Genomic DNA, 20555 nt, shown 5'->3' on the forward strand with positions numbered 1-20555 from the left:
CAGCATGGCAGGCCCTGTCTCCCAGAAGACGGGTGCAAACCTTTATCCATATCACATCTCCCCACCTGGGAGTTTTGCAAAGCCTCAGTTTCAGTGGCAGTGGTGACAGGTCCCATTTCACAAGCAAACTAGAGCACACACAGGCCATGAACCAAACACAGCCCACAAAAGGCAAAGAGAGCCTCTGCAGATGACTAGCCTAAAGGATAAAATGGCCAGGACACAACAGCAGAGCACTCACAACACACATTGGAGATATTCCCAGAAGTTCCAGGCCCTGGGGTACAGGAGGAGCTACATGGCAGGGCACTAGGGAACCTCGTCTTCATAAGACCATTACCCTCAAGAACAGATGTAGCTGCCTTCCTAATACACAGAAACAGGAATACAGACTTACATAAGATGAGAAGACAGAGGAATTTGCCCCAAATGAAAGAACAGGACAATGCCACAGTCAGAGATCTAAGCAAAACAGATACAAGCAACATGTCTGATGGAGAATTTATTTTTTTTAATTTATTTTTTATTTAAAAAAAAAAAAATTTTTTTTAACGTTTATTTATTTTTGAGACAGAGAGAGACAGAGCATGAACGGGGGAGGGGCAGAGAGAGAGGGAGACACAGAATTGGAAGCAGGCTCCAGGCTCTGAGCCATCAGCCCAGAGCCCGACACGGGGCTCAAACTCACGGACTGTGAGATCGTGACCTGAGATGAAGTCGGACGCTTAACTGACTGAGCCACCCAGGCACCCCTCTGATGGAGAATTTAAAGCAATGATCATAAGGATACTCAACGGACTTGAGAAAGAGTAGAGAACAACAGTGAGATCCTTAACACTAAGAAAAGGAATAACATAGCAGAGATAAAGGGCTCAATAAATAAAATGAGAAACACACGTGATGGAATGAACAGCACTGTGGAAGAGGCAGAGGAACGAATTAACAGAGTAATGGAAAGTAATCAAGCTGAACAAAAGAGACAAAAAGGAATTATGCAAAGCGAGAATAGATTTAAGGAACTCAGTGATTCCATCAAACATAGTAAAATTTTATTATAGGAGTCCCAGAAGAAGGAGTGAGAGAAAAGGGGGAAGAACATTTACTTGAAGAAATGATAGCTGAAAACTTCCCTTATCTAGGCAAGGAAGCAGATATTCAGATCCAGGAGACACAGAGAACCTCCAATAAAATCAACAAAAGCAGATCCACACTAAAACACACTGTAATTAACATAGCAAAATATAGTGATAGGGAAAAAATATTAAAAGTAGCAATACAAAAGAAGACTGTTACATACAAAAGAAATCCCAGAGGTGCCTTGGTGGCTTACTCCGTTGAGCATCTGACTCTTGATTTCAGCTCAGGTTCATGATCCCAGGGTCATGGGATATAGCCAGGCGTCCAGCTCTGCACTAGGCATAGAGTCTGCTTGGGATTCTCTCTCTTCCTTCCTCTGCCCCCTCCCTAACTTGCACTATCTAGAAATTTTTTTAATTAAAAAAAAAAGAAAGAAAGAAAAAAAGAAACTCCATAAGACTTTCAGCTGAAACTTTCCAAGGCAGAAAGAAGTGGCACGTTATATTCAAAGTGCTGAATGGGAAACACCTGTAGCCAAGAATCCTCTATCCAGAAAGACTATCATCAAGAATGGAAGGAAAGATAGAAAGTTTCCCAGACAAAAACCAAAATAGTACATGACCACTAATCCAGTCCTGCAAATAATATTAAAGGGGACTCTTTAGGTGGAAAGGAGAGACCAAAAATGACTGTATGAGGGTAGAAAACAGAAATGCAGTTAAAATGAGTATTTCTATTAAAAAAAAAAAAACAAACAGCCAAGAAACACACATAAGGATATAAAATATAACACACTATACCTAAAACATGGGGAAGATAGGAAAAAAGAATGGTTCAAACCTAAATGACCATCAGCTTAATACAGACTGCTATATGCAGAAGAGGTTATACACAAACCTGATAGTAACCACAATTCAAAAATCACTAACAAATATGCAAAGGATAAAAAGAAATCCAAATAGAGAGCTAAAGAAAACCAGCAAACCATGAAAGAGAGAAAGACAAGAAAGGATCAGAGAAAATCTTCAGCAACAGTCACAAAACAAGTAATAAAATGACAATAAATATATGGCCATCAATAACAACATTGAATGTAGATGAATTAAACTCTCTAAGCAAAAGACATAGGTTGGGGCGCCTGGGTGGCTACGTCAGCCAAGCAGTTGACTGGGGCTCAGATCATGATCTCCTAGTTCGAGAGATCAAGCCCCGCATCCGGCTCTATGCTGAAAGCATGGAGCCTGCTTGGGATTCTCTCTCCCTCTCTCTCTCTGCCCCTCTCACATACGCATGCACGCTCTCTCAAAATAAATAAATTTAAAAAAAAAAAGACACGAGTTTACAAAATGGATTAAAAAACGAGACCCATGTATATGCTGCCCACAAGATACTCATTTTAGACCTTAAAAACACCTGCAGATTTAAAGTGAGGGGATGAAGAAACATCACGCAAATGGATGTCAAAAGAAAGCCAGAGTAGCAATACTTAGACGAAATAGACTTTAACAGAAAAGAGACAAAGAAGGACACTATAGCAAAGCAAATAATCCAACAAGAAAATCTAACAATTATAAATATTTATGCACTCAACATAGAAGCACCCAAATACATAAAATACTTAACAAATAGAAAGGAACTGATCGATAATACAAAAATAATAGGGGACTTTAACACCTGACTTACACCAAAGGACAGATTATCTAAACAGAAAATCAACAAGGAAACAATGGCTTTGAATGACACACTGAACAGATGGGTTTGAGAGATATATTCAGAACATTCCATCCTAAAACAGAATACACATTCAGGGTGCTGGGGTGGCTCAGTCAGTTAAGTGTCTGACTTTGGCTCAGGTCATGATCTCATCATTGGTGGGTAGAAGCCCCACGTTGGGCTCTGTGCTGACAGCTTCAGATTCTCTGTCTTCCTCTCTCTGCCCCTCTCCCACTCACACACACACTTGCGCGCTTTCTCTCTCTAAAAGAAATAAACATTAAAAAAAAAAAAAAAACTTTTTAAACAAAAGCCGAATACGTGTTCAAGTACACATTGAGCTCTCCCCAGAAGAGATCACATATTGGGCCACAAAACAAGCCTCAACAAATTTAAAATGATCAAAGTCCTATACCATGCATCTTTTCGGACCAGAACACTATGAACCTTGAAGTCAACCACAAGAAAAAATCTGGAAAGAGCACAAATACATGAAGGTTAAATAACATGCTATTACACAATGAAAAAGTACATGGAAACAAATGAAAATGAACATACAATGGTTCAAAACCTTTGGGACACAACAAAAGCAGTTCTAAAAGGGAAGTTTATAGCAATGCAGACTTACTTCAAAAAGCAAGAAAAATCTCAACTAAACAACCTAACCTTGCACCTAAGAGAGCTAGAAAAGGAACAACAAATGAAGCCCAAAGACAGCAAAAGGAAGGGAAAAAAAAAAAATCAGAGCAGAAATAAATGCTACAGAAACTAAAAAACACTATAACAGATCAATGAAACCAGGAGCTGGTTCTTTGAAAAAAACAAAAAACAATACCATTGATAAACCTCCAGTCAAACTCATCAAGAAAAAAAGAGAAAGGACTCGAAGAAATAAATCATTAATGAGAGAGGGGAAACAACCAACATCTTAGAAATATAAACAATTGCAAAATATATTATGGAAAACTACATGCCAACAAATTGGACAACCTCAAAGAAATGGATAAATTCCTAGAAACATATAACCTACCAAAACAGAAACCAGGAAGAAATACAAAATTTGAACAGACTGGTTGAATCAGTAATCAAGCAAAGAAATTTAATCAGTAATCAAAAAACTCCCAATAAATAAAAGTCTAGGACTAGATGGCTTCACAGAGGAATTCTATCAACATTTAAAGAAAAGTTAACACCTATTCTTCTCAAATTATTCCAAAAAATAGAAGAGGAAGGAAAGCTTCCAAATTCATTCTATGAGGCCAGCTTTACCTGGATTCCAAAACCAGATAAAGACACTACAAAAAAAGACAACTACAGACCAGTACCTGTGATGAACAAAGATGCAAAAATCCTCAACAAAATGCTAGCAAACCAAATACAATACATTTAAAAAATCATTCAGTGCACCTGGGTGGCTCAGTCAGTTAAGCATCCAAATTTGGCTCAGGTCATGATCTCACAGCTTGTGGGTTCAAGCCCTGCATCGGGCTCTGTGCTGACAGCTCAGAGCCTGGAGCCTACTTCAGATTCTGTGTCTCCCTCTCTCTCTGCCCCTCCCCCGCTCATGCTCGGTCTTTCTCTCTCTCAAAAATAAAACATTAAAAAAAAAAACAAACCATTCACCATGATTAAGTGGGATCTATTCCTGGGTTGCAAGGGTGGTTCAGTATGTGTAAACTAATCAACACAATAAATCACACCAGTAAGAAAAAGGGTAAGAACTATATTATCATTTCAACAGATGCAGAAAAATCATTTGACAAAGTACAACATCAACTCATGATAAAAACCCATAACAAAGCTGGTTTAGAGGGAACACATCACAACATAACAAAGGCCATGTATGAAAAACCCACAGCTAACATCATCCTCAATGGGAAAAAACAGAGCGTTTTCCCCTAACGTCAGAAACAAGACAAGGATGTCCACTCTCACCACTTTTGTTCAACATAGTACTCAAAGTCCTAACCTCAGCAATCAGACAACAAAAAGAAATGGCATCCAAATCAGTAAGGAAGAAGTAAAACTTGCACTACTGGCAGACGACATGATACTATACACAGGAAACTCAAAATACCAAAAAACTGCTATAACTGATAAATTCATTAGAATCATAGGATACAAAATCAATCTACAGAAACTTGTTACATTTCTATGTATCAACAATGAAGCAGCAGAAAGAAAAATTAAGAAAACAATCCCATTTACAACTGCACCAAAAAACAATAAGATGCCTAGGAATAAACCTAAGAAGAAAAAGACCTGTACTCTGAAAATATAAACTACTGATGAAAGAAATTGAAGATGACATAAAGAAATGGAAAGACATCCCATGCCCATGGATTAGAAAACCAAATATTGGGGGCACCCTGGGAGGCTCAGTTGGTTGAATGTCCGACTTCAGCTCAGGTCATGATCTCATGGCTCAGGAGTTCCAGCCCTGCGTCAGGCTCTGTGCTGACAGCTCAAAGCCTGGAACCTGCTTCGGATTCTGTGACTCCCTTTCTCTCTGCCCCTCCCCCACTCACATTCTGTCTCTCAAAAATAAAAAAAAAAAATATTAAAAAGAAAAACAAAATTGTTAAAATGTCCATACCACCAAAAGCAATCTACAGATTTAGTGCAATCTCTACCAAAATACCACCAGCATTTTTTACTGAGCTAGAACAAACAACCCTAAATTTGCATGGAACCACAAAAGACCCCAAACAGCCAAAGCGATCTTGAAAAAGTAAAGCAGAGCTGGAGGCATCATAATTCCAGACTTCAAATTACACTACAAAGCTGTAGTGATCCAGGCAGTATGGTACTGGCACAAAAACAGACACATGGATCAACAGAACAGAATATAAAAGCCAGAAATGAACCCACAATTATATGGTCAATTAATCTTTGACAAAGCAGTTAAGAATATCCAATGGGAAAAAGACAATCTCTTCAACAAATGGTGCTTAAAAAAAAAGTGGACAGCTACATGCAAAAGAAAGAAACTAGACCACTTTCTTACATCATCCACACACACACACACACACACACACACACACACACACACACACTTCAAAGTAAAACACACACACTTTCAAACCTAAATGTAACACCACAAGCCATAAAAATCCTTGAAGATAACACAGGCAGTAACTTCTTTGACACTGGCAAAAGCAAATTTTTCTAGATAGGTCTCCAGAGGCAAGAGAAACAAAAGCAAAAATAAACTATTGGGACTACATCAAAATAAAAAGCTTCTGCACGATGAAGGAAACAATCAACAAAACTACAAAGCCACCTAATGAATGGGAGATCATATTTGCAAATGGCATATCTGATAAACAACTAGATCCCAAAATATATAAATAACTGATACAACTCAACACCCAAAAAATGAATAATCCAATCAAAAATGGGGAAGACGCGAATAGACGTTTTTCTAAAGACGACATACACATGGCCAACAGGCACATGACAAGATGCCCAACATCACTCATCCTCAGGGAAATGCAATTCAAAACTACAATGAGGTACTCCTGCCAGAATGGCTAAAATCAACAACACAAGAAACAAGTGTTGGCAATGATGTGGAGAAAAAGGACCCTCTTGTACTGTTGGTGGGAATGCAAACTGGTGCAACCACTGTGGAAAACAGTATGGAGGTTCCTCAAAAAGCTAAAAATAGAAGTGCCCTATCATCCAGTAATTGCACTACTGCGTATTCACCCAAAAAATACCATAACACTAATGCAGAGGGATACATGCACCCATATGTTTATTGCAGTATTATTTACAACAGCCAAAGAATGGAAGCAGCCCAGTGTCCACCAACAGATGAATGGATAAAGAAGCAGTGGTATGTATATGTATACACACACACACACACACACACACACACAATGGATTAGTACTCAGCCATTAAAAAATGAACTCTTGCCATGTGCACAACACAGATGGAGCTTTAGCATATAACGCTAAGCAAAATAAGTCAGAGAAAGATACCATATGATGCCACACATATGTGAAATTTAAGAAACAATCAAGGAAAGGAAAAAAAGACACAAACCAAGAAACAGACTCTTAAATGTAAAGAATAGATGATCACCAAAGGGGAGGTAAGTGGGGGGATGGGGATTAAGAGTACATTTATCATGATGAACACTGAGTACTATATAGAATTACTGAATCACTATATTATATACCTGAAACTAACATAGAAAATAAATAAAACACTAACAAAAATAACACTTTTAAACACTAATTGCCACTTGTCAAAAAACAAAAACAAAAAGACCCTGTACCAACTATATCAGATTCCTAATTGCCCAAACCTATCCATCCATCCCTTCTACCTTGCTAAAAGGATCCTGCTTTTGTTTGCTATTTCAACATGCTCAGTTTTAAAATACTTTCTTCTTTTATCTCTACTGTTGTTCAGAGTAGCTGCATGATCCTGTTCCAGCCAATGAAATGTAAAGAGAAATCTACTGTTGGAACTTTCTGGAAAGCCACTATTACACCAGTAAAAAAGGGTGAAGTTCAGCTGGCACACCCCTCTTGCTCTTTGCCTTCCTCATCTTCTCTGCTTAGAATTTGGATACAATGGCTGATGGTACCACAACCATCTCCTGATGGGACTAGAAACTAGAAGGGAGACCGAACCTGGACAGCCACACCAAGCCTGGACACACTGTTTCCGAACTAATTATAATGAGAAAAAAATAAAGTCCTCAGTTAAGCCATTGTAGCTAGGGTTCTGTTATTCATGGACCAGTACGATCATCAATACAATAAATGAAAAACTGGGGCGCCGGGGTGGCTCGCTCAGTTAAGCGTCTGACTTTGGCTCAGGTCATGATCAGGTCATGGGATCGAGCCCTGTTTGGGATTCTCTCTCTCTGCCCTGCCCCCACTCACTCTTTCTCTCTCAAAATAAACTTTCAAAAAAGATGAAGAAAAAAATACAGTAAATGAAAAATACACACCGTCACTACTTACAACTAAATTAACCCATCCATTAATTCAAAAGGAAAACCAACAGAGATCATACCTTAACAGTAGTAGAATTCAATTTCATACCACATCGGTAGGTCCTTGCTATCTGTGGAGTAAGATGGATTTCCTTGGTAAGTTGTCTCCATTTTCTACACTCAGGTTTTGTACATTGAACCTACATGGAAAGTAACGTGTCAAAGTCAATGAGTTGGCTAATCTTATGCTAGCATTTCCATCCTCTACCACTCAGTCTGCCATCTTTTCCACCCGATCTGACCAACCTTTTTGCACTAAGTACTTTTTCTCCTCCTTGCATGACCAGCACCCATATAATCCGATTTTACCGCATAAAGTAAATACTGATTCAATACCAGCTCAGGCACGAAGAAAGCACAAAGGAGATCTAAGTACTGTTGTAATAAAGGCTTTACAGCTTTAACCCAAAGAAATAATCAGAGCTAAATTTAGTCAAAAAGTATGGACATTAAACAGAACTGGATCCTGGAACAGCTTTAAAGAAAAAAAAAAAGACACTAGTGAAAAAAAAACAATGAAATCCAAATAAATTCTGTAATATAGTTATTAGTACTATACCAATGTTATTTTCTGAGCTCAATATCATGGCTGTTGGGTGATAACATCAGGAGAAACTGGATAAAGGACACATTGGAATTCTGTTACTATCCTTGCAACTTTTCCATAAATTTAAAATTATTCCAAAGTAAAAGGTTTATTTTTTGAGTGTGCAGCTATCCATAAAGTCGAACACCTCCTTCACATACATACAAAAATTAATTCAAAATGGATCAAATACCTAAATGAAGAGCTAAAGTGATAAAACTCTTAGAAGAAAACACAGAAGTTAATCTTAATGACCTCAGATTTGGCAATGGATTCTTGGATATGACACCAGAAACACAAGCAACAAAAGAAAAAATGGATAAACTGAACTTCAAAATTAAAAATCTTTATGCATCAAAAGACACTATCAAGAAGTGAAAAGGCAACCTATAGGAGAAAATATTTGCAAGTCGTATATCATGAGGGCTTAGGATCCAAAATATATAAAGAACTCTTACAATTCAACAACAAAAGATAAACAACCCAATTAAAAATGGGAAAAAGATGCCTTTCATTTTTTTTTTTTTTTTGTCTGATTGCTGCATAAAGAAATAAAAAGCATGGGGGAGACTAAGTGGCTCAGTCGGTTAAGCGTCTACCTTCAGCTCAGGTCATGATCTTGCAATTTGAGAGGTCAAGTCCCGTGTTGGGTTCTGTGCTGGCAGCACAGAGCGTGGAGCCTGCTTTGGATACTATGTCTCCATCTCTCTCTGCCCCTTCCCCGCTTGTGCTCGCTCTCGCTCTCTCTCACTCTTGCTCTCTCTCTCAAAAAAGTAAATAAGCATTTAAAAGAAGAAATAAAAGGCATCCAAATTGGTAAGGGAGAAGTAAAACTGTTACTACTGGCAGATGACATGATACCATATATAGAAAACTCTAAAGACTCCACCAAAAAACTATTAGAATAAATTCAGTAAAGTTACAAAATATAAGATTAACATACAGAAATCTGTTGCCTTTCTATATGCTAATTAACGAAGTAGCAGAAAGAGAAATTAAAAAAAAACAATCCCAATTTATAATTACACCAAAAATAAAAATACCTAGGAATAAAGTTAACCAAGGAAGTGAAAGATCTGTACTCTGAAAACTAAGATATTAATGGAAAAAACTGAAGATGACACAAATGGAAATATACATCATGCTCACGGATTGAAAGAATATTGTCAAAATGTCCATACTACCCAAAGCAATCTACAGATTTAGTGGAATCTCTACCAAAATACCAACAGCATTTTTCACAGAACTAGAATAATCCTAAAATTTGTATGAAGCCACAAAAGACCTTGAATCCAAAGCAATCTTGAGAAAGAAAAGAACTGGAGGTATCACAATCCCAGATTTCAAGATGTATCACAAAGCTGTAGTAATCAAAACACTATGGTACTGGCACAAAAACAGACACACAGGTCAATGGAACAAGATAGAGAGCCCAGAAATAAACCCATGTTTATATGATCAATTAATCTACAATAGAGAAGAATATACAATGGGGGAAACACAGTCTCTTCAATAAATGTGCTGAGAAAACTGGACAGCTACCTACAAAAAAATAAAACCAGACCACTTTCTCTCACCATACACAAAAATAAACTCAAAATGGGTTAGAGATCTAAATGTGAGACCTGAAACCATAAAACTACTAAAAGAAAACATAGGCAGTAATTTCATGAACATTGGCCTTAGTAACATTATTTATGGATAGGTCTCCTAAGGCAAGGGAAACAAAAGCAAAAATAAACTACTGGGAACACATCAAAATAAAAAGTTTGCACAGTGAAGAAACCATCAACAAAACCCAAAGGCAATCCAGTGAATAGGAGAAGACATGTGCAAGTGATACGCCAATAAAGAGTTAATATCCAAACTATATATAAAGAACTTTTACGACTCAACACCAAGAAAACAAATAACCTGATTAAAAATGGGCAGAGATAGGGGCACCTGGGTGGCTCGGTCAGTTAAGCGTCCAACTTCGGCTCAGGTCATGATCTCACAGTCTGTGAGTTCGAGCCCCGCGTCGGGCTCTGTGCTGACAGCTCAGAGCCTGGAGCCTGTTTCAGATTCTGTGTCTCCCTCTCTCTCTGCCCCTCCCCTGTTCATGCTCTGTCTCTCTCTGTCTCAAAAATAAATAAACGTTAAAAACAAAAAATTAAAAAAAAAAAATGGGCAGAGAACCTGAACAGACATTTTTCCACAGATGACATACAGATGACCAACAGACCCATGAAATGATGCTCAACATCACTCATCATCAGGGAAATACAAATCCAAACCACAATGATATCACCTTAAACCTATAAGGAGGACTTGTATTAAAAAGTCAAGAAATAGGGGCACCTGGGTGGCTCAGTCAATTAAGCATCCGGCTCTTGATCTGGGCTCAGGTCATGATCTCGTGGTTTGTGAGTTCGAGCCCCACATCAGGCTCTATGCTGACAGTGTGGAGCCTGCCTGGGATTCTCTCTCTGCCCCTTCCACTCCCACTCCCTCAAAAGAAATTAAAAAAAAAAAAAAACCATCAAAAATAATGTAAATAGTGTTGGTGAGGATGTGGAGAAAAGGGAACACTTATGCACTGTTGGTAGGAATGTAAATTGGGGCAACCACTGTGGAAAATATATGAAGTTTCCTCAAAAAATAAAAAATCAAAATACCATATGATCCAATAATTCCACTACTAGGTATTTACCCAAAGAAAATGAAAACATTAATTTGAAAAGATACATGCACCCCTATGTTTACTGCAGCCTTGTTTACAATAACCAAATTATGACAGCAACCCAAGCGTCAATCAATAGATGAATGGAGAAAGAAGATGTGGTGTAGGGGGTGCTTGGGTGGCTCAGTTGGTTAAGCGTCTGACTCTTGATTTCAGCTTAGGTCAGGATCTCACAGTTTGTGAGATCAAGCCCCACATCAGGCTTTGCAGTGGCAGCATGGAGCCTGCTTGGGATTCTCTCTCTCTCTCTCTCTCTCTCTCTCTCTCTCTCTCTGCCCCTACCCCACTCTCACATGCTTGCACACTCTCAAAATAAAAAAGATGATGATGTGGGATATATATATACAGTAGAACACAGCCATAGAAAACAATGAGTCTCTGCTGTTTGTAACAACATGGATGAACTCAGTGTTGTGGTAAGTGAAATAAGTCAGAGAAAGACAAATACCGTATGATCTTGCTTATATGTGGAACCTAAAAAATAAATGAATCACAACAACAACAAAAAGAGATTCAAATACAGAGAACTGCTGGTCGCCAGAGGGAGGTGGATAGAGGGATGGGCGAAATAGGTGAAGGCAACTAAGACCTACAAACTTCCAATTATTAGTTAAGTCACAGAAACGAAATGTACAGCATAGGGAATATTTCAAAATGGACAGAAGACTTACAGTTATTTCTCCAAAGATGATAAACAAATGACCAACAAGCACACACACAAAAAAATGCATTAGTTGTTACAGAAATCAAAACCACAGCAAGACATCCCGCGAGTGGTATCTGTCACTCACACCCACTACGATACGTAGAATCAAATTAATGGAAAACGAGAGTTAGTGAGGATATGGTGAAATCTGAAGCCTCATGCACTACCGCTGGGAATGAAGACAGTACAGCAATCTGCTACGGAGAACAGTCTACAAGTCCCTCTAAGAGTAAAACATAGAATTACCATATGACCCAGCAATTTTATTCCAAGGTATATATGTACCAAACAGAACTGAAAGCAGATAATTCAAATATTCACACACAAATGTCCACAGCAGCAGCTACTTGCAATAACAAAAAGGTGACAACAACCCAAATGTCATCAGATAAACGGATAAATAGAATCTGACCACCCCACACTATGGAACATTACCCATTGAAAGGAATGAAGTACAACAGAGTTATGCTCTGAGAAAGAAGCCAGTCACGAAAGGTCACATGCTGCATGATTCCTTTACGTAAAACATCCTAAAGAGGTAATCCATAAAGATCAGGGGCTGTCAGGAGCTGGGGGAGCGGAAATGGAAGGGGACTGCTTGATGGGCACAGGTTTCTTCTGTGAACGATGAAGAGGCTTTGCAATTAGTATTTGGTTGCACAGCACTGTCAGTGTAACAGATGCCTCTACACTGTGCACTTCAAAATAGTTTTGCAACGCCTGCTTGGCTCAGTGGAACAGCATGCGACTCCCGGTTCCAGGGTTGTGAGTTCGAGCCGCATGTTGGGTATAGAGATTACTTAAATAAAACTTAATGAAAGAATAGTTAAGTTTGTTATGTGAGCTTTGCATCAATAAAAAAACTTTTAGGGGTGGCTGAGTCAGTTGAGCGTCCAGCTCTTGATCTTGGTTCAGGTCATCATCTCATGGCTCGTGGGTTGGAGCCCCACATCAGGCTCTGTGCTGACAGAGCCTGCTTGGGATTCTCTCTCTCTCCCTCTCTCTCAAAGAAATAAACGTAAAAAAGTAATTAATAAATTTTAAGTGTACAAGAGAAACTCAGAATTACCTATGTTTTAAAAATTAGCCATTTATTAAATGATGGTGTATTTACCTAATAATATACACAATCATTAAAATATATCTTCAAGCATGGCTACAGGGAAAAGTAATATAAAGTTAATTAAATACTACAAAAAATTATACACAAAGTATGATTTTCAACCTAATTAGGATTTGTGTATAAAAGCATGCAACTGTGCTTCAACATACACATAAAAATATGAACAGAAAAAAAGATTTGAGAGATGTGTATCAACTGGTGGCAGTTTTAGTTTAGTTTCTTCTTTACAGTAAGTGAATTATCTAAGTTTTCTACAAAAACAAAAAATGTGATATGCTTAAGACACAGAAAGAAGAGTAAGTGTAATAATAGAAAGATTTCCTAAAAAATCAGTATTTTCATCCATTCTGGCCTTTGGCTCCACAAACGTTTTCCAGCACAATAAAGCATTATATTTTTTTTACCCAGTATGGGAGCTGCTGGTCTGCCATGAAAGCTTTGGGGCTAGGTTCGGTTTTCCCGTTGCTAGTCCATATTTTTTTCCAGGTAGTATACTTGTCATATCCATCCTTATGGCTGAAAAAATAAATAAAAATAAATATATCAAGCTAGAAGTTCACCAGGTTTTCAAAAACAGGAAGCAGGTTAGGAAGTCTTACGTAAAGGATTTAACTAGCCCTGTCATTAAGAAGGGGGAAAGTTACCTCAGTGCCCGTCCAACAGGCTGTCGGGAAGGGTGAGGTCCTTCCAGTTTAGTATCGAAAACTATTAAGAAGGGATGACTGTCCAGCACCCTGTAGTCGTCAGCATCCTCCCCAAAATCTCTGCACCCATGCCCGGTCACAGAATAGCAAAGCAGTGCCCACATTTTTCACAACTTGCAGAGCAAAAACAATGACTATCTCACAGCAGATACTTTCTGAGCCCTGAGTGTGCACGCACATAAGCACGCACACAGCAAACTACTGCATCGAAATTCTGGCACGGCTGTAGTTGGCATGGTTGGAACGGGGGAGTAACTCAGTAAGCCTGTGGGCTCCGTCTTAACTGCCTGACCCCTTCCGCCTCCCCCACCACTCCCACCACCGTGCCCTCCACCATGGAAACCTCCAACAATTAGTGAACAAACCTTCTGTAGTAATGGTCAAAGCATTCGTTACAGAAATGCTCCCCACAGGAGAGGTGATACCATCGGGACGTGTAGCCATTTTTGGCACATCTGAAAATAGCAAAGACGGGCAGCTCTGGTGATGAGTAAGCATTTCTTCTCCCTTTTTAAACACATGTATTAAGCACATTCTACAAGCCCATTTTATGCGATCTCCACTTAAAATCCTAACAACCAAGAGTTGATGACAGGGGAAACTGAAAGGATGTTTGATCCATAATGATACACGGTGAGGGCATAGGGGCTCAGATTCACAGTACCTAACCCAGACCCCAAAAGGGGCTTCGAAGTTCTACCAAGACTCCCCGGAGCAATGACAGAGTTTTATGACATGATACAAGGGGTGTCACTGTGCTTCCTGCAAGCTTCACGTGTATGAAGGAGACAAGTGCAGTCTCTGGCAATAACATATGGCCCCAATACTGAGTAGTGAACAAATCCGGCCAGCTGGAATCTGACCATCAAGCAAACGTATCTGGCAAACGTAACCTGTCAAACAGCCAATAATGTCGCCAAAGAATGAAATACAATGCTGCAGTGAACGCTAACACCAGCACCTCTGTGTGACTAGAAAATAAAAATGGGGATTTGTTTGTCAGGTTTTATGGAATCTGAAGCCTTATCTGAAGACTCTTCTCTGGAAGTAAAAGGTCATGCTTGGGTCATCCCAATAAAAATGGCAAGAGTGCTGGTGGCTTCATGGTTTCAGTGAGACCCGTATATGTCCGCTGGAAGAGGAGACAGGTTATCTGAGGAGGAGAGGAAGCACAGGGAAAGTAACCATGTGCTGGGCTCCCAGGGGAGCCCATGGTCTGCCCTCCAGTGTCCCCACCCCACCCTCAACCCCCAGGAGCAATATGGCCATGGTGCATGGGACCCGAGGACACTGGCCACTGCGTAGAGCTTCTACATCTAGGGCGAGCAGAGGAAGCGTACAGGGGGACTGTCTCTATTCTTAAAGGACTTATGCTACCTATCTCTATCTTTAGGAAAACAATCTTAGAAGATGATGTTCCCACCAAGAAGGCCCTCCTGAGCAGGAATGGGAGGCTGACACACCCCATCCACACCGACCTTTCAGAAGCACTTGCAAAGCACACGGGACACGCTACTGTGCAGCCTGACTTTTCACATCTCCTGTATTTCTTCTCTGAACTTCCGTCTTCATCCTCATCTGTTGTCTCTGTTGCTTTCTTCTTGGCCTGAAGAAGAACCAGCTGTGAGGTTACAATTTCCCCAGAAGGGCGAGGAGTGAAGGAGGTAGAAGGTTTTTATTACTGAAATAACTTCCACCTTATGAAAATCAACAACGTCCTGGCAGCAGGGGAAGGGCTGATAAGACAACAACTTCCCTGAGACAGCAGAGTGCAAGTAATTCACGGACAGGCTAGAAATACACAAGGAGCACTTGAACGACAGGTCTCTGAGGAGAAAACTAAAACACACGCGAGCCGGAGCACCTGGGTGGCTCAGTGGGTTAAGCGGCCGACTCTTGATTTGGGCTCAGGTCGTGATCTTGAGATTCATGAGATCGAGCCCCGTGTTAGGCAGAGCCTGCTTGGGATTCTCACTCTCCCTCTATCTGCCCCTCCCCTGCTCTTTTTCTTTCATAAAATAAATATTTTAAGAAAATAAGACAATAAATAAAACACATGAGCCTTTCTCAGGAAAAGCTGTACTGGTCAAAATAAAAGTCACTCTCAGGCTTTCTTTAATTAGAACAGTTATATACTCTCAGCACTGCCAATAAAAAAAAAAATTGAATAACTGTATTATCTTTTTTTTGTATTTAAGTAATCTCTACACCTAACATAGGGCTCGAACTCACAACCCCCGAGATCAAGAGTCACATGCTCTTCCAACTGAGCCAGCCCCCCAAAATTGAGTAATTTTAGAAAAAGAATCGCATCATTCAATATTTTTCTTTAAAGACAAAACAAAACCGTAGAAAAGAGATGGCTGCGAGGAACCGCCAACGGCACCCAACCAGCTCCAAGCTGAAGTCCAAGTTCCTGTGAACGACACCACGCCAAGCATGATCTGGCCGCAGCTCATGTCCTGGGAGCAACCACACAGCTGTGATTCTCTGAACAGCCCATGCTGATTCACACTCTACCCCTTTGTCTTTGCAGTTCCTCCACCAGATGTACCGTTTTTCTACACGCTAGCCCTTTATCACACTGTCCTGTGATCGTTCCGAGGGGAATTTCTCCACTAGGCTTCAAGTTCCTTGAGGACTGAAAAGATATCTTTTCATCTCTAATACTTCAGCCCAAATCGTCACAATCTCGTGTGCTCAAAACAGGTGCATCGTGGGGTGCCAGGATGGCTCAGTTGGCGGAGCGTGCAGCTGTGACTTTAAGCCTCACGCCGGGTGTGGAGAGTACTTACAACAAAACAGGTGCACTGAGTGAACAAATGAGCGGTACCTGCCTACCGGAGCTCCTCAAAGGCAGGCTATCTGGAGAATGATCAAAAGATGCCTTTTTCTTTGTCCTCCTCCGAGGGGTCGCCATTGTTTCAGAAAATCTTCAAAAAAAAAAAAAAAAAAATTAAATGAGTAAATAGTAACGCTTTTGACCCTCCGGAGCAAATTTATTATCCAGTTTACTAGGTAAGAGCATACGCTCCGCAGTTAGGCTGCCCTGGTGTGAAGCCACTGCTTTCAAACTACTTAATCTAAGACCTAGCTTCAGTGTTCCCATATATAAAATGGGCACAGCAAGAGTGTACCGCACAGAAGTGGTGCGAGCAGTTAAGATAATCTATTAAAGCACCTGACCTGGCATATTGTAAGTACTGTACTCAATAAATGTTGTCCGTCACTAACATATACATTTCAAAGTATAAAAATAAGAAACACACCAATGACCAATAAACCAGTTACACTACTGTTTGTAAAATTCAGTGAGTAAAACCACCTGCATTTTGTCTGTTCCATTCCTCTCTCCCTTACTATATCTTCTTAGTAGTTCCTGAATTTTGATCTTATACTTCACAAAGAAAACTCATTGGTTCCCTCTCAGTAAAATCTCAGGCACGCTGTCCAGTCATTACTGCATTTAGGAATCCGGGTTAGACAGTCACTGGTATCTTCTACTAGAAAAATTTATGAGCTCTCAAACTAGTCTAATAACAGCATGGTTTAACAAGCACTAAGAACAAAAGTCTCTAAGAAAAACAATGCATAGTCATCATGAAAGATTAACAATTATCAAATTAGTATTTTTTAATTAAATTAAATGAAAAATGCTTAAAGTACTCAATAACATATTCACAATTAACACACAATTCCTTCCCTGATCCATCATATTACTACACACACACACACACACACACACACAATAATAGTATGAAAAATAGGACATATCTATGGGTAAGAAATTTGAAAGTGGAAAAGTGTTATCATAAGATACAAATTCCTCAAACATAATCTTCATCTTGGATAAAAGCTTTGAGGGCCTTGTAATCCTACTGTTTTGTATCTGTGAATTATACTAACATTCATAAGAGCATTTTTCACAGATTACTAACATCATGTGTGACAACTTCATCTGCGATCTACACCAACTCTCAGGAATCTTGACATCAGTGTTACAGATGACTTTCCTCTGACTCAGTCTTCACTTTCTCAAAACCATTATGTTAGTTATGAACACATAATCTCTATACATATTCTGAAATGTATTACAGTTAAGCATCAAATAAGTTGCCTTTTGGTTCTACACCACTCGTTATACCACTGGATGATGCCCTAATAATGTTAGAACTACTGTCTACCTGTAATTCTTATACCCAAAAGCTTTCTGGATCACGTTTATGTTTTTAAAAGGCTGTCCACTCTAATAAATCTCCTTATGTAATACGTACATCCTATGTTATTCATAAAAAAAGACACAGATAGGGGCGCCTGGGTGGTGCAGTCGGTTAAGCGTCCGACTTCAGCCAGGTCACGATCTCGCAGTCCGAGAGTTCGAGCCCCGCATCAGGCTCTGGGCTGATGGCTCAGAGCCTGGAGCCTGTTTCCGATTCTGTGTCTCCCTCTCTCTCTGCCCCTCCCCCGTTCATGCTCTGTCTCTCTCTGTCCCAAAAATAAATAAACGTTGAAAAAAAATTAAAAAAAAAAAAGACACAGTTAAGCACTTGTAAATGTGTATATAGAATATATAAATGTATGGTACATGTAAGGATTACAGCAAAAATATTGGGAGTCTAATGTCGGGTTTCAGTATCATCAGCCTAGTTCCATGCAACATTTGGCTCTATCACCTAGAAATACCAGCATTCTCCAAAGTAAGTATAGTTTCTGGAAACTTCAACAAACATTTTAATCCAACTGTGTACTGGAAAATATGTATTTAGTTGCAATGAAAAATTATACAATTCAAGAAATGGTTAAGAGGAAATGAAAACACTGGCTATAAAAGCCATTGTTAAGTCTGTTGTCAAGAAAAAAACATAAGTGATGATTTTTTAGTGTTACTACATTTTCAACTTTAACTACAGAATTAACAGTGATACACCGTCGTCCTTTTCTGACATTGTCAGCTCTGTGTCTTCACTGTTACTGGATTCTTGAGGCTTAAGATGAAGGGAAATTTTTTTAAGTTGGAAAGGCTACAGTTTTTGTGCTTTAAATATAATGTTAGAAATACTGATTGCAAGTGCTAACAAATTAGTATGCTGAAAGTGCTCTCACCTGGTTTTTCAAACTGATAAACACATCTAACTTTATCAATTCGTTTCATGTTCAATATAATTACATAAGCATATATTTCTAAATTTAAATTTATTGCTTTGGTTTTCTTTTAACATGACAAAAGGATGAAAAAAGTGAGGGGCTTTTGCGGGGATAAATAAATGGATATATCTATCAGTGTCTAGATTTCTATTTTAATAATTCCCAAGGTTTTTTTCTGAAGTAGTCTATTGAATATTAAAAAAAAAAAAAAACCACAGAATTCACAAAAATCTGAATCCAAAAGACTTCTGATTGAAATAAAAATTTACAGCGGCATCAGCACAATTTCTAAAAATAAGATATAAACTACCAGAAACTTCTTCAGAGGCAACAGAAACAAGAACTCCCCCTCAGGGTCATTTAAAACAAGGTAGGCCTAGCACCTTACTGCACCCACGCCAATCAAATTTTCCGAAATATGGATCCAGTCCAGTTCCCTGAATGCTTTAGGGACTACTTTCACCGCCTGAAAGACCATTTAATTACTGGTAGTCATTTTCTCGTGTACCTCCTCAAGATACCTTCTTCCCGCCCCCTTTCTTCCACTACAATAGAGTTTTGGTTTTTGTTTTTTTTTAAAGCAACCAAACAAAACGCAGAAGCCCTGGGTCGTGTGCATACCTGTGGAGTGACGGAGCTCCCCAAATGGAGTGGTCTGGGGACTCCCGCACCCCACCCCGGGGAGGGCTGGGCCTCCAGCTGGCTAGATTCCATAGTACGGAACCCTAACTTTCTACAGCTGGGCCTGCCTCTCTTCCTTCCTCTTTCACCTGCCAGCTGCCAGGCTGTTGACTAACAGCTACCCCAACCCCGGCCGCCCCCACCGGGTCCCCGGGCCCGGAGCAGTTACCCCAGCAACCTGGCAATGCCGCTCGTGTCTGAACGCGTGGTGGCTGCGCCGGGAAGATTCCTACAACACCTGCAGGGCTGTGAGGGCGCCCCGCCGCCACACCTCGGCTGGGAAGGACGAGCCAGGGAGTTCCTACCCCCGGAGTGTGGGCTCGCCGCCGGCGGCAGACGCTCCCCAGGTGACAGGGCTCTGACAGTCCCCAGGAGAGACCCCCAACGTTCCCGGCGCCAGCTGCAGCCGCCTCGCTTTCCGAAAAGCTTTCTCGTCTCTTCTCCAAAGTCGGAGAAGCAACAGCCTCCAGGGCTCACCTTTGCGCCGGAAAGGTGCAAGGAGTCGGGGGGAGAAGGCACCGCTGCACAGAAAGGAAGCGTTGTAGGGGGGGATTAGGTGAGACCCTCAACCCCGCGACGGATCCGGGAACCCGGTCGCTGCAACACTCCAGCCCGGGAATCCACCCCCCACCCCCCACCCCGTCCTCGGACCCCGCACGCCCTTTCCAATCCGGGGAGGGCGCGGGCAGCCCCCGGCGCACCCGTCCACCTCCCACCGGGGCGAGGGGCGCTGCACGAGGGGAGAAAGGCAGCTTGCACCCCAGCCAAAACGCTTTGTGCGGAGCTGTCACCCGAAATCCTTCGCCGCCCCCGCGCCCGCCCCCGGAGCCGCGTGCCCCACACCTGGGAGCGCAGGCGAGACGCCGCACGCCGGCCCGGGCTGCCGGCGCCTCTCCGGAGCCGCGCGCTGCGCGCACAGGACAGCACGATCCGCGCCGCGAGCCGCAGCCCCCGCTCGGCCGCCGCCGCCGCCGCCGCCGCTTCCGCCCCTGTCACGGCGTGACCCGGAGTGGGAGGAGCCGGCGGGACCAGGGAGGAGTAGGGTCCCCGCCTTCGCCTTTGCCGCGGCGCTGGCCCCGCCCT

The 20555-nt window shown here is 40.9% G+C and overlaps 1 protein-coding gene across 5 annotated transcripts in view; it reads right to left on the reverse strand.

Moving 5' to 3' along the window:
• KDM1B (lysine demethylase 1B) overlaps positions 1–20478 on the reverse strand; it is a 62846-nt gene extending 42368 nt beyond the window's left edge. For 2 of the 5 annotated variants that reach the window (XM_043590732.1, XM_043590727.1), the window contains exons 1-6: positions 20316–20478; positions 16480–16579; positions 15125–15252; positions 14012–14101; positions 13347–13458; positions 7826–7945 (exon numbers count right to left, since the gene is read on the reverse strand). In XM_043590732.1, coding sequence (XP_043446667.1) covers positions 7826–7945; positions 13347–13458; positions 14012–14101; positions 15125–15252; positions 16480–16566 — 537 coding nt within the window. In that variant the 5' untranslated portion in view covers positions 16567–16579; positions 20316–20478. Of the gene's footprint in view, positions 1–7825; positions 7946–13346; positions 13459–14011; positions 14102–15124; positions 15253–16479; positions 16580–19641; positions 19994–20315 lie in introns of all 5 variants that reach the window. The other 3 variants (XM_043590729.1, XM_043590731.1, XM_043590730.1) reach the window with 3 other exon arrangements.
• Positions 20479–20555: the final 77 nt, after the last annotated feature.

The sequence above is a fragment of the Prionailurus bengalensis genome, chromosome B2 (genome assembly GCF_016509475.1).
Source record: "Prionailurus bengalensis isolate Pbe53 chromosome B2, Fcat_Pben_1.1_paternal_pri, whole genome shotgun sequence".
In the NCBI taxonomy this organism is placed as follows: domain Eukaryota; kingdom Metazoa; phylum Chordata; class Mammalia; order Carnivora; family Felidae; genus Prionailurus; species Prionailurus bengalensis.